The following is a 13,399-nucleotide window of genomic DNA, read 5'->3' as shown; positions in this document are numbered from 1 at the left end:
GGAGCCTCTCTAGGAATCTCCTGGGAGGAAACAGGGCTGGAAAAGGTGGGGAGAAGCCTCTGTGAGGCCTCTCTAGGAATATCCTGGGAGGAAACAGGGCTGGAAAAGGTGGGGAGAAGCCTCTGTGGAGCCTCGCTAGGAATCTCCTGGGAGGAAACAGGGCCGGAAAATGCAGGGAGACGCCTCTGTGAGGCCTCTCTAGGAATCTCCTGGGAGGAAACAGGGCTGGAAAGGGTGGGGAGAAGCCTCTGTGGAGCCTCGCTAGGAATATCCTGGGAGGAAAGAGGGCTGGAAAAGGTGGGAACAGCCTCTGTGGAGCCTCTCTAGGAATATCCTGGGAGGAAAGAGGGCTGGAAAAGGTGGGGAGAAGCCTCTGCGGAGCCTCGCTAGGAATATCCTGGGAGGAAAGAGGGCTGGAAAAGGTGGGAAGAAGCCTCTGTGAGGCCTCTCTAGGAATCTCCTGGGAGGAAACAGGGCCGGAAAAGGTGGGAAGAAGCCTCTGTGAGGCCTCTCTAGGAATCTCCTGGGAGGAAACAGGGCCGGAAAATGCAGGGAGACGCCTCTGTGAGGCCTCTCTAGGAATCTCCTGGGAGGAAACAGGGCTGGAAAAGGTGGGGAGAAGCCTCTGTGGAGCCTCGCTAGGAATATCCTGGGAGGAAACAGGGCTGGAAAATATGGGAGGAAGCCTCTGTGAGGCCTCTCTAGGAATATCCTGGGAGGAAACAGGGCTGGAAAAGGTGGGAAGAAGCCTCTGTGGAGCCTCGCTAGGAATATCCTGGGAGGAAACAGGGCTGGAAAAGGTGGGGAGAAGCCTCTGTGGAGCCTCGCTAGGAATATCCTGGGAGGAAAGAGGGCTGGAAAAGGTGGGAAGAAGCCTCTGTGAGGCCTCTCTAGGAATATCCTGGGAGGAAAGAGGGCCAGAAAACGTGGGGAGAAGCCTCTGTGGAGCCTCTCTAGGAATCTCCTGGGAGGAAGGAGGGCTGGAAAAGGTGGGGAGAAGCCTCTGTGGAGCCTCGCTAGGAATATCCTGGGAGGAAACAGGGCTGGAAAAGGTGGGAAAAAGCCTCTGTGAGGCCTCTCTAGGAATCTCCTGGGAGGAAATAGGGCCTCCACCCTCCCTGTGGTTTCCCCAATCGCACACATTATTTGCTTTTACATTGATTCCTATGGGAAAAATTGCTTTTTCTTACAAACTTTTCTACTTAAGAACCTGGTCACGGAACGAAGTAAGTTCGTAAGTAGAGGTACCACTGTATTTCGGGATGTTATTGAGCTGGATTTGTGAGTTTGTTAGAAAAGTACGCCGCTTCTCCATTTTTTTATTTATTTACTGATTGATTGATTGATTGATTGATTGATTGATTGATTGGATTTGTATGCCTCCCCTCTCTGTAGACTCGTACTTTTTGGTAACCCATTGTCTTTTTTATGTCCTCCGTTGTTCCTCCAGGGAATACAGAAGCAGATTCACAAACGAGGAGACCGTGTCCTTCTGCCTGAGGGTAATGGTGGGTGTTATAATCCTCTACGACCACGTGCATCCCGTGGGTGCGTTTGCAAAAATTTCAAAAATTGATGTAAGTTCTGTTTTTGGATAGTTGAAAATATTCCTTTTCATTGCTGACTGGATTGGGGAGGGGGGTGAAATGACAATGGGAGGGCACAGAGGGATAATTATGGATTGGAAGGTCTATATAATAATAATAAATAATAATTTATTAAATTTGTATGCCGCCCCTCTCCAAAGACTCGGGGCGGCTCACAACAGTAATAAAAACAGTATAACAATGGGACAAATCTAATAATAAAATATATAAAAAACCCCAAAATTAAAAACCATACAGCACATACACACCAAATGTGTAATATAATAAGATGAGAGATGCCTTAGTTCCCTCATGCCTGGCGATATAGGTGGGTCTTGAGTAACTTGCGAAAGACAAGAAGGGTGGGGGCCGTTCTAATCTCCGGGGGGGAGTTGATTCCAGAGGGCCGGGGCCGCCACAGAGAAGGCTCTTCCCCTGGGGCCTGCCAAATGACATTGTTTGGTCGACAGGATCCGGAGAAGGCCAATTCTGTGGGACCTTATCGGCCGCTGGGATTCGTGCGGTAGAAGGCGGTTCCGGAGATATTCTCGTCCAATGCCATGTAGGGCTTTAAAGGTCATTACCAACACTTTGAATTGTGACCGGAAACTGATCGGCAGCCAGTGCAGGCCACGGAGTGTTGTGGAAACGTGGGCAAATCTAGGAAGCCCCACGATAGCTCTCGCGGCCGCGTTCTGCACTATATTTAGGCCAAGGTATCCAACCTTTGCAACCTTGTAGGCTTCAGTTGAAGAGAGCTGCCAATGTGACCCTTGAGTATTTTTTTCCCTTAAGAGTAACATGCTCCATTCATTCTCTCTTAGATTTATCCCCCCCCCCCAAAAAAAAAAAAAAAAATCAGCCTTATTGCATCTCTCATGGCCTCCTCCAATTTCTCTGAATCCTTCGAACGGAGCCCAGTGGGATCTGACTCAAGCGGAATAAAGGGGAACAGTGACTTCCCCCGTGATTTGGCAACGGTGCTTCTGTTGAGGCAGGCTAATAATAAGTGTTTTTATTGCAACACCGGGCTACGGTTTCAAATTCAGTTTGCAATCCAAGACTTCTTCGTGATCTTTTCCCCTAAATCCCCAACCCTAGTACATTTGCTACCCCTAAAGAAGGTTCGGAGGTGGCAGGTGATCCAGAATTCAGCTGCGCAAGCTGGTGCTTGGGTGCTCCGAGTTTGCGGAGAGGGGCGGCATATAAATCCAATAAATCTAATCTAATCACACCAATTCTCAGTGGACTGCACTGGCTTCCGCTTGGTCTCCGGGAGCAATTCAAGGTGTTGGTTATTACCTTTAAAGCCCTACATGACTTAGGGCCAGACTATCTTCAAGACTGCCTCCTCCTGCATAGCTCCCAGTGACCGATTAGAACCCACAGAGTTGGTCTCCTCCGGGTCCCGTTAGCTAAAGAGCTGGTGGATCCGTGGGGGAGGGCCTCCTCTGTGGCTGCTCCGACTCTCTGGAACCACCCCCACTTTACTGGCCTTCCGAAAAGCTGTAAAGACTTGGCTTTTTCGGCAGGCCTGCAGTCGTTGATCTTGTGGTATGCCATCAGGAACTGACCAGGAAAGCTATGCATGGCTGTTTTTAAACTGTTTTAAATTGTAAATTTGGTTTTATACTGTTTTAGGGTGGAGAGTTATACTGTACTTTGTGTGTATTTGGTGTAAGCTGCCCCGAGTACTTCAAGAGCTGGGCAGCATATAAATACGATTGATTGATTGATTGATTGATTGATTGATAGGTAGGTAGATAGGTAGACAGGTAGATATATACATATATACATACATACATGCATACATACATACATACATACATACATACATACATACATACATACATAAGAAGAGCCATGCTGAATCAGGCCAAAGTCCAGCATTCTGTGTCACACAGTGGCCCACCAACTGTCCATGGGGATCTTGAGCAGAAAAGGAAGACAAAACCCTCCCTTTTCCCTGACCCCCAACAAATGGGACCCAAGGGAATCCTGCCTGCCTCAACCAACATAGAGGCTGCACATGGACATCCATTGAACCTGCCATGCTGAATCGGGCCACAGTGGCCCACTAATTGTCCATGTTCCTAGAACCATGCAGAATAACAAGCTAATGGAAGTGTGGGCTGGAAAGCATTCCAATTAAATGGATAAATAGGTAGGTCAGTAATTATACCTATCTCATCAAATTGGAGAGAGATGCGAAGTGAGGTGCTAATCAATATTTAATCTGCAACTTTTCCATAATTTGTTAGGGAATCTATTTGATCAAACATGGGATAATTTTTGAAAAATGAGATTTAGCAAGAATTGTTCCTGACAAACCCATTGTTTTTAAAAAATGCTTACAAACTGATCTGTTACTATAGCATCTCCCAAGGCATTGGTGTCAAAATGATGGATCTATAGTTTTCTGCATCTTTGGTCTTCCTTTCTTCTCTTTCTGAAGAATAAAGAGATTTCGGTTCTCCAGGGAGTCTAATAATAATAATAATAATACCCAAATATTTGGCCAGCCCATCAAGTGGCTCCTTCAGTATTCTGAAATGCAATTTATCTGGCTGTGAAAATTTAAACTCATCCAAAATTAAAGAGGTATTTCATGACCATAGGTTTATCAATCTCAAGTTTTATTCTCATCCATTCTGTTTTTTCTTCACAATCTCCTGGTGGAATACATAGTTTTGGTTAGCGAAGACGGAATGAAAACAGGAATACAGTGATCCCCCGGTTATTGCGTCCCCGACCATTGCGAACAGGGTAATTTGCGATTTTTCAACCCGGAAGTCAAAATACCATCTACGCATGCGTGCCCTTTTTTTTCTATGGGCACGCATGCGTAGATGGCAACCGGGAGATCAGCTGCTGGGCGGCTTCGCTGGGTCTTCCCCCTCTTGCTGGCATCAGCGAGGAGTTTCCCCACCGCCCACGCAAACTCCTCGCTGCCGCTCGCCCGCCCTTCGCCTGCCCACGCCGTTCGCTCCCCCTCTTGCTGGCGGGAGGGCGAGAAGCCCTCCCCAGCACCCGCTCGCCCGCCCTTCGCCGCTCGCCCGCCCTTCGCCCTGGCGGAGAAATTCCAGCCCCCACCTGGTCCCGCCCGATCCTCCTCCCTGAGGCAGCTCGCCCTCCCATGGCCGCTGAGGAGCCGAAGATTGGGGGGGGGGGCGCGGCGAGCGAGCGAGCGAAGCCAAGCCGGCAGCAATGTCGCCGCCGCTGCAGCCAACGCGCGCTACGATCTTCCGGGCCAGCCAGGCTCAGCGGATCAAGCCCGGCTCCTCTCGGCCCAGCATCCCGGGCCAAGCGGCTGCCTTCCGTGACTGAGCCTGGCTGGCCCGGAAGATCGTAGCGCGCGTTGGCTGCAGCGGCGGCAACATTGCTGCCGGCTTGGCTTCGCTCGCTCTCTCGCCGCTGAGGAGCCGAAGATTGGGGGCGGCGCGGTTCTTTTAAAACATCGCCGCCGACATGGGGGGCTTGCTAGCACACCCCCAAACCCGGGTTGGGGGTTCGGGGGGGTGCTAGCGAGCCCCCCATGTCGGCGGCGATGTTTTAAAAGAGCCGCGCCGCCCCCCAATCTTCGGCTCCTTGCTAGCGCTGCGGAAGTTTAAAACACCATCTGCACATGCGCAGATGGTGTTTTTACTTCCGCAGCGCTACTTCGCGAAAACCCGCTCGTTGCGGGGGGTCCTGGAACGGAACCCTCGCAACGAGCGGGGGATCACTGTAACTCCATTTCTTCCTTATTAGTCATCCTTCATTGAATAGGTGATATGTTGATTCCTCCACTACTGTAATGCCCTCCACATGGGGCTACCTTCGAAGAATGTTCGGAAACTCCAGATCGTGCAGAATGCAGCTGCGAGAGCGATCATGGGCTTCTCTAAGTATGCCCATGTTACTCCAACACTCCGCAGTCTGCATTGGTTGCCGATCAGTTTCCAGTCACAATTCAAAGTGTTGGCTATGACCTATAAAGCCCTTCATGGCACCGGACCAGAATATCTCCGGCACCGCCTTCTGCCGCATGAATCTCAGCAACCGGTTAGGTCCCACAGAGTTGGCCTTCTCCGGGTCCCGTCGACTAAACAATGTCGTCTGGCGGGACCCAGGGGAAGAGCCTTCTCTGTGGTGGCTCTGACCCTCTGGAACCAGCTCCCCCCAGAGATTAGGATTGCCCCCACCCTCCTTGCCTTTTGTAAACTCCTTAAAACCCACCTCTGCCATCAGGCATGGGGGAATTGAAACATCTCCCCCTTGCCCATGTAGTTTTGGTCTATGATTGATTGTGTGCTTGTTTTTTATATATGTTGGGGTTGCTTTTATGGACTTTTTAACTTAAAATTGTAAATTAGATTGCTAAATATTAGATTTGTTACTATGTACTGTTTTTGCCATTGTTGTGAGCCGCCCCGAGTCTGCGGAGAGGGGCGGCATATAAATCCAATAAATCTAATCTACTCCACCACTTTTTATTTGAACATAACCCAAACAGCCCATTTATTCTTAATGTTCTGTGCTGGCTTCAAATTATTTTGAGTTTTTATTTTCTTTACTACATCTCGGCTTCTTTCAGGCTACTTGCCTGGATTCTCTTTTGTGTGTTATTTCCTATTTTCTCTGTGTGTCCTTTATTGCTTTAGGTCTCCATAAAATTTAGTTCTTTATGTAACCATGTTTGGGGTTTTTGCTTCCCTTCATGTTTTTTTTCTCCTAACAATGCATGGAAACAACTCATCATTAGGAATCATAAGACAAAATATTAATAAAGAAAACAGATATATTATAATTCACATTATTACAGCTGTGAGGATTCTATATGCACAATGCTGGAAACAGGGAAAAAAACCCAACCGTTTTATCTCTTTTGATTAAAATAATGGAATGTGCAGAAATGTCCAAGTTAACAATGGAACTGCAAAATAGGGATGAGACAGATTTCTACAAGGCCTGGGACAAATGGTACCATTGGTTTTAAAAAAAGAAATTACTTAAAAATTATTCATCAAGAAAAATATCCAACAAAAACAACGTGTAAAACCAGCAATCTACAACACGAATCATAATATCAAATTGAAACGACAAACTGTAAACATCGATCGACACAAATGTTGAACTACAAAGAAACTGAATGAACAAACCCTTAAACCACTGATATGTGTTGGCACTAGCAACTACGTCAAACACATATGGATAAAACTTTAGGGAAATCTACACCACCTATATGTTTAAACCACAGGCCGCAAAGCATTGAAGCCCCAGCTCTAACGCTGGCCCTCTACACTCTTCTTACTACTCTTTTTTGCTCTATTTTCTATCCTTCCTCCTCTCATATCTCTTCCCCAATCCCCCTCCCCTTCTTCCTTTCTCCTTCCCCACTTACGCGTACTATATAAGTAAATTATAATTGCTACAATGTACATTATATATATTCCCTTTACTTTTCTGTACCCTGTTTTTAATGTATATACAGTGATCCCCGCTCGTTGCGAGGGTTCCGTTCCAGGACCCCCCGCAACGAGCGGGTTTTCACGAAGTAGCGCTGCGGAAGTAAAAACACCATCTGCGCATGTGCAGATGGTGTTTTAAACTTCCGCAGCGCTAGCGAGGAGCCGAAGATTGGGGGGCGGCGCAGCGAGCGAGCGAAGCCAAGCCGGCAGCAATGTCGCCGCCGCTGAAGCCAACGCGCGCTACGATCTTCCGGGCCAGCCAGGCTCCGTCACGGAAGGCAGCCGCTTGGCCCGGGATGCTGGGCCGAGAGGAGCCGGGCTTGATCCGCTGAGCCTGGCTGGCCCGGAAGATCGTAGCGCGCGTTGGCTGCAGCGGCGGCGACATTGCTGCCGGCTTGGCTTCGCTCGCTCGCTCGCCGCGCCGCCCCCCAATCTTCGGCTCCTCAGCGGCGAGCGAGCGAAGCCAAGCCGGCAGCAATGTCGCCGCCGCTGCAGCCAACGTGCGCTACGATCTTCCGGGCCAGCCAGGCTCAGCGGATCAAGCCCGGCTCCTCTCGGCCCAGCATCCCGGGCCAAGCGGCTGCCTTCCGTGACGGAGCCTGGCTGGCCCGGAAGATCGTAGCGCGCGTTGGCTGCAGCGGCGGCGACATTGCTGCCGGCTTGGCTTCGCTCGCCGCTGCAGCCAACGCGCACTACGATCTTCCGGGCCAGCCAGGCTCAGTCACGGAAGGCAGCTGCTTGGCCCGGGATGCTGGGCCGAAAGGAGCCGGGCTTGAAGATCGCAGCGCGCGTTGGCTGCGGTGGCGAGGGCTTGCGATGGAGGGTGGAGGAAGCGGCCATGGGAGGGCGAGCTGCCTCAGGGAGGAGGATCGGGCAGGACCAGGTGGGGGCTGGAATTTCTCCGCCAGGGCGAAGGGCGGGCGAGCGGCGAAGGGCGGGCGAGCGGGTGCTGGGGAGGGCTTCTCGCCCTCCCGCCAGCAAGAGGGGGAGCGAACGGCGTGGGCAGGCGAAGGGCGGGCGAGCGGCAGCGAGGAGTTTGCATGGGCGGTGGGGAAACTCCTCGCTGATGCCAGCAAGAGGGGGAAGACCCAGCGAAGCCGCCCAGCAGCTGATCTCCCGGTTGCCATCTACGCATGCGTGCCCATAGAAAAAAAAGGGCACGCATGCGTAGATGGTATTTTGACTTCCGGGTTGAAAAATCGCAAATTACCCTGTTCGCAATGGTCGGGGACGCAATAACCGGGGGATCACTGTATTCAATAAACATATTATTTTAGAAACAACTCATCATGGGTGCTGTAGCATTCAAAATACATCTTTAAACAACAGATGGAATCATTTAGAAAAATCAATAATTTAGACAATAGATGGGATAATTCAGGATTCGTTCACGCATCTGGGTCTTTCCAAGTTCACAACTAACAGAGCTGCTGCAGTTTCTTTGATTATTTTCATGATGGCAGGTTTATTATTATTATTATTATTATTATTATTATTATTATTATTTAGTTCTCAGTTTAAGAATTTAAGTGTCTTACGCTGGTGCTAAGTTTGGATTTTTCCTAAAATATCCAATAAAAAGGTCTTTGCATGAATCAGTTCGCTGAAATTACAGGTACGGAATTACTGCATCACGTCTAGACATTCGTTGAAATACTATATTTTGTTTTTTTTCCTGCTTTATGACACTCCAGATGAAAGGATGCATCAAAGTTCTCAAAGACCAGCCTCCAAACAGCGTAGAAGGCCTTCTAAATGCTCTCAGGTACCTTACAAGCCCTTTCGTTGTTTGTTTGTTTTTATATTGGTTTTGATTTAAAGTGAATGTCCTTCTGTTTGAATCCCAGAAGTTTGCATAGAGTTACTAGCTGTGACTCTGGCTTCCGAGAAACAGACTTGTAAGGATTAGCAAGTCCTCCCACATTATTAATTTGCTGGTTAAGCGGTGGTGCAAACACATTACCTGAAGTTGGGGGATTTTAACTACCCTGACATCAACTGGAAGACAATCCCTGCACCAAACCTAGCAGACAACTTTGTTTCCCAAAAAAGTAGAGAAGGGAACAAGGAGATCAGCCACATTGGACTTAATTCCCACTAACAGGGATGTTTAGAGCTTGGGGAGAAAGCACGGTTAAAATTAAGATGATACAAATGTGAAAGATCCACGTTTAGCACCATAAGAACATTTTGCTAACATAAGCGCTAATTTAATCAGATGCCGTCATGTGAAATAGATTTGTAAGCACGTTGTCCATGTAAAGGGTTTTAATTCAATTATATTGTTTCATTCAAACAATATAAAATTAAAACTGTTTTCATTGAACAAAAAGATCCTATGAAAAAATCATTTTATAATCATTCATTCAACAACAACAACAAAATAGATACAGGTAGTCCACAACTTATGACCAGTTGCTAGGTGACCATTCAATGTAATGAGGGACCTAAAAATCTTCTTTAAAAAAAATATATTATGGCAGAGAGAGTTTTGCGCACACGGAAGTTAACCCACCAAGTAGCCACAATAAACCACTATACCTAATTAAAGTCTTCAATGAAACACAGCAGCAGGCTTTTTTTGTAAAAATATATTCTCTTTTATTAAACTGCTTCTCTAAATAAACTATCATACAATACTTTCATATAACTCTTATTAACTCCACCACTACAACCACTAAGCACTAAGCAGTAAACTACAACACCACCCACTGTAACAAACCACTCTGTATCAAACTACTCTCTGTAACAACCCGCTTTGTATCAAACCACGCCCATGCAAGGGTGTTCCTCCTTAAATAGGATACAGCCAATCAGGTTGCAGCACAATTAGCAAACCCATGATTACATGCTGATTATGGCTTACGTCAGCTTCTTCCATGGTTACAACACATTCACTTGCATTGTGATATTACCTTCAGAAATGAATTTATTTCTAACAGCCCATAGTCCCTTGATGAGAAAGATGGGCTGATGAGAGAGACAGAGAGAGAATATGGTTAAGAGAGAGAGAGAGAAAGAAGTAAGGGAGGGAGGGAAGGAAGAAAGAAAGAAAGAAAGAAAGAAAGAAAGAAAAAGAAAGAAAGTGTTCTGTTGGGCTCTCTGGTAGAATCCTCCCAAAAATTCACAGGTACAAATTTCAGACACACACACGTTTGAAAATTCAAAACAATGTTCTTTATAATGAAAATTCACTTAACCTAAGCCCTCTTTTGGGATAGCAAAGAGCACTGGTCTCCAAACAAACTGGTAATTTGTACAAGTCCCTTATCAGTTCTGTGATATTTAGCTTGCAGCTGTGAGGCAATTCACAGCCCTTGTTCTTTCACAAAGTGAAACACACTTTGCCCTGGTTTAGTTTCAAAGTGGGGAAAAATCAGCACACAAAAGGTCAAAGTCAGTAAAGCAGTCACGAAACACAATGATCAGATAATCCTCCACAATGGCCAAACCCACAGGCTGCTATTTATAGCAGCCTCACTAATCACCACAGCCCCACCCAACCACAGGTGGCCTCATTTTCTTTGATAATAATCTCTCAGTTGTTGCTGCCTATGCATCGCTCTCCACATGCGTGGCTGTATCATTAACTCTTGTTCCGAATCCAAGGAGGAGCTAGATAATTGATCTCCTTCTGAGCTGTCTGCCACACTCTCCTCCTCCCTGTCACTCATGTCTTCTTGGTCGGAGGAGCCTTCATCCTCAGATTTCACCGGGGGCAAAACAGGCCTGCAGCATGTGGATTTCTCCCCCACATCCACAGTCCTTGGGGCAGGAGCTGGGCCAGAGCTAACCACAACAGAAAGAAAGAAAGAAAGAAAGAAAGAAAGAGAGAGAGAGAGAGAAAGAGAGAAAGAAAGAGAACGAAAGAAAGAGAGAGAAAGAAAAAGAAAGAAAGAAAGAAAGAAAGAAAGAAAGATAAATGGCTAGACAGACAATTGCATATTTAGCATCATGGTGAAGTAGTGTCAGAATGCAATATTGCAGGCGAACTCTGCCCACTGCCAGCAGTTTGATCCTGACTGGCTTAAGGTTGACTCGGCCTTCCATCTTACCAAAGTCAGTAAAATGAGGAGCCAGATTGTTGGAAGCAATAGGCTAATATTTATAAACTGTTCAGAGAGCGATATAAAACACTATATCTAAGTGCTGTTGCTATGGCTACCTCATCACTTGATCTGAAGTCTTTTTTTTTAAAAAAACCACACACACACAAGAAAAAATCCTGGCGAAGCATCAACTTAACACGTTCTTCTTCCCCCCTCGATAGGTACACAACGAAACATTTGAACGATGAGACTACCTCCAAGCAAATTAAATCTATGTTGCAATAACAGTTACCTGCAAGGCGTGGTCCTGCTGTAAACAGTATTCTGCAATGACTGAGATGCACAGATTTTTTTTTTTGAAAAAAAGTGATTGCAAACTACTATCTTGTTCAGTCTTGCTTTTGACTTTCTTTCCCTGTGTTCTCTCTTCCATTTAAAAAAAAAAATCACAGTCTTGTTCTTGGGTAAGCTGATAAAACTTCTTTTCTGTGCCAAAATCAATGAAATGTATCATCTCTGGAAAGGTATTTTTTTTGGGGTTGTTTTGTTTTTACTTTTCAGAGTCGCCATTGTACATGGCAGCTAATTTCCGCATTGCGTTATGGATTTCTCCTTATGAGAGAAAGTTCTGTGACTTGAACTAAATATTTTTAAACGTGGTTTTTGTTTTCTTTTTTTTTGTTTTTGAAAAAACTAATATTTAATATTGCTTCTTGTGCATGGCAAAAACTGCCTATTACTGCTATTTAAAAAAAAAAAAAGGAAAAATCCTCAGTGACTTCATTTTCTATTGCCGCTTTTCTTATGTGCAAACGGGAGGAAAACTAAAAAAAAAAAAAAAAAAAGCAGATTCGTTTAAATTAACTGTGTTTGTACAAATGGTACCCACAACACAAAGATTTTTTTTTAAAGAAAGAAACTTAGTTAAAAACCGTTCGTTTTTTTTAAAGTTAAGTTTGCATTTCGACTCATTTTTGTAAGGATGTACGTTGTATGTTTAATAACTAATGTTTTTTCAAAAAAAAAAGATTAAAAATTGGTGTGTGCGTAGCCAAATTACGTATGCATGTTTGTGTCAAAGGATTGGCTGTGGAAACAACAATAAAAGTCAGCTTTCATTTTTCTAAGCGTGATTTGTTTCAATAATTGAAGATGGAGGGACCTGTAATTAATAGGCACCTGGAGACAATTGGTTAAAAAAAGAATATAGGTGGTCCTGGACTTACTGCCACAATTGAGTCACAAAGGCTCTGTTGTTGAGTGTGAGACATTTGTTAATTTATTTATTTATTTATTTATTAGATTTGTATGCTGCCCCTCTCCATAGACTCGGGGCGGCTCACAACAATAACAAAGACAATGTAAGAACAAATCTAATAATTTAAAAAACACTAAAAACTCCATTATTAAAAGCAAGCATACACACAAACATACCATGTATAAACTGTATAGGCCCGGGGGAGATGTCTCAGTTCCCCCATGCTTGACGGCAGAGATGGATCTTAAGAATTTACGAAAGGCAAGGAGGGTGGGGGCAGTTCTGATCTCCGGGGGGAGCTGGTTCCAGAGGGTCGGGGCTGCCACAGAGAAGGCTCTTCTCCTGGGTCCCACCAAATGACATTGTTTAGTCAACGAGACCCGGAGAAGGCCAACTCTGTGGGACCTAACCGGGCGCTGGGATTTGTGCGGCAGAAGGCGGTTCCGGAGATATTCTGGTCCGATGCCATGAAGGGCTTTATAGGTCATAACCAACACTTTGAATTGTGACCAGAAACTGATCGGCAACCAATGCAGACTGCGGAGTGTTGGTGTAACATGGGCATACCTGGGGAAGCCCATGATTGCTCTCGCAGCTGCATTCTGCACGATCTGAAGTTTCCGAACACTTTTCAAAGGTAGCCCCATGTAGAGAGCATTACAGTAGTCAAACCTCGAGGTGATGAGGGCATGAGTGACTGTGAGCAGTGAGTCCCAGTCCAGGTAGGGCCGCAACTGGTGCACCAGGCGAACCTAGGCAAATGCTAAGTGAGTTTTGCTCTGTTTTACAACCTTTCTTGCCACCGTTGTTAAGTGAATCACTGCAGTTGGTAAGTCAGTCACCTGGTTGTTAAGTAAATCTGGCTTCCCCATTGACTTTGCTTGTCGGTAGGTCGCAAAACAGGAATCACGTGACCCTGGGACATTTTCAAGCATCGTAAGTATGAATCAGTTGCCAAGTACAGTGGTACCTCTACTGAAGAACTTAATTCGTTCTTAAGTAGAAAAGTTTGTAAGTAGAAGCAATTTTTCTCATGGGAATCAATGTAAAAGCAAA

The 13,399-nt window shown here is 46.0% G+C and overlaps 1 protein-coding gene across 4 annotated transcripts in view; it reads left to right on the top strand.

Annotated features, from left to right (window-relative positions):
* The window catches only part of CYRIB (CYFIP related Rac1 interactor B), a 165,709-nt gene extending 153,502 nt beyond the window's left edge, over window positions 1-12,207 (top strand). For 2 of the 4 annotated variants that reach the window (XM_070748306.1, XM_070748304.1), the window contains exons 11-13: window positions 1,451-1,577; window positions 8,731-8,801; window positions 11,307-12,207. In XM_070748306.1, coding sequence (XP_070604407.1) covers window positions 1,451-1,577; window positions 8,731-8,801; window positions 11,307-11,370 — 262 coding nt within the window. In that variant the 3' untranslated portion in view covers window positions 11,371-12,207. Of the gene's footprint in view, window positions 1-1,450; window positions 1,578-8,730; window positions 8,806-11,306 lie in introns of all 4 variants that reach the window. The other 2 variants (XM_070748305.1, XM_070748303.1) reach the window with 1 other exon arrangement.
* Window positions 12,208-13,399: the final 1,192 nt, after the last annotated feature.

Source organism: Erythrolamprus reginae, chromosome 3 (genome assembly GCF_031021105.1).
Source record: "Erythrolamprus reginae isolate rEryReg1 chromosome 3, rEryReg1.hap1, whole genome shotgun sequence".
Classification (NCBI taxonomy): Eukaryota; Metazoa; Chordata; class Lepidosauria; order Squamata; family Dipsadidae; genus Erythrolamprus; species Erythrolamprus reginae.
Note: the sequence above shows the minus strand (reverse complement) of the source record. Positions and strands in the feature narration are given on the sequence as shown.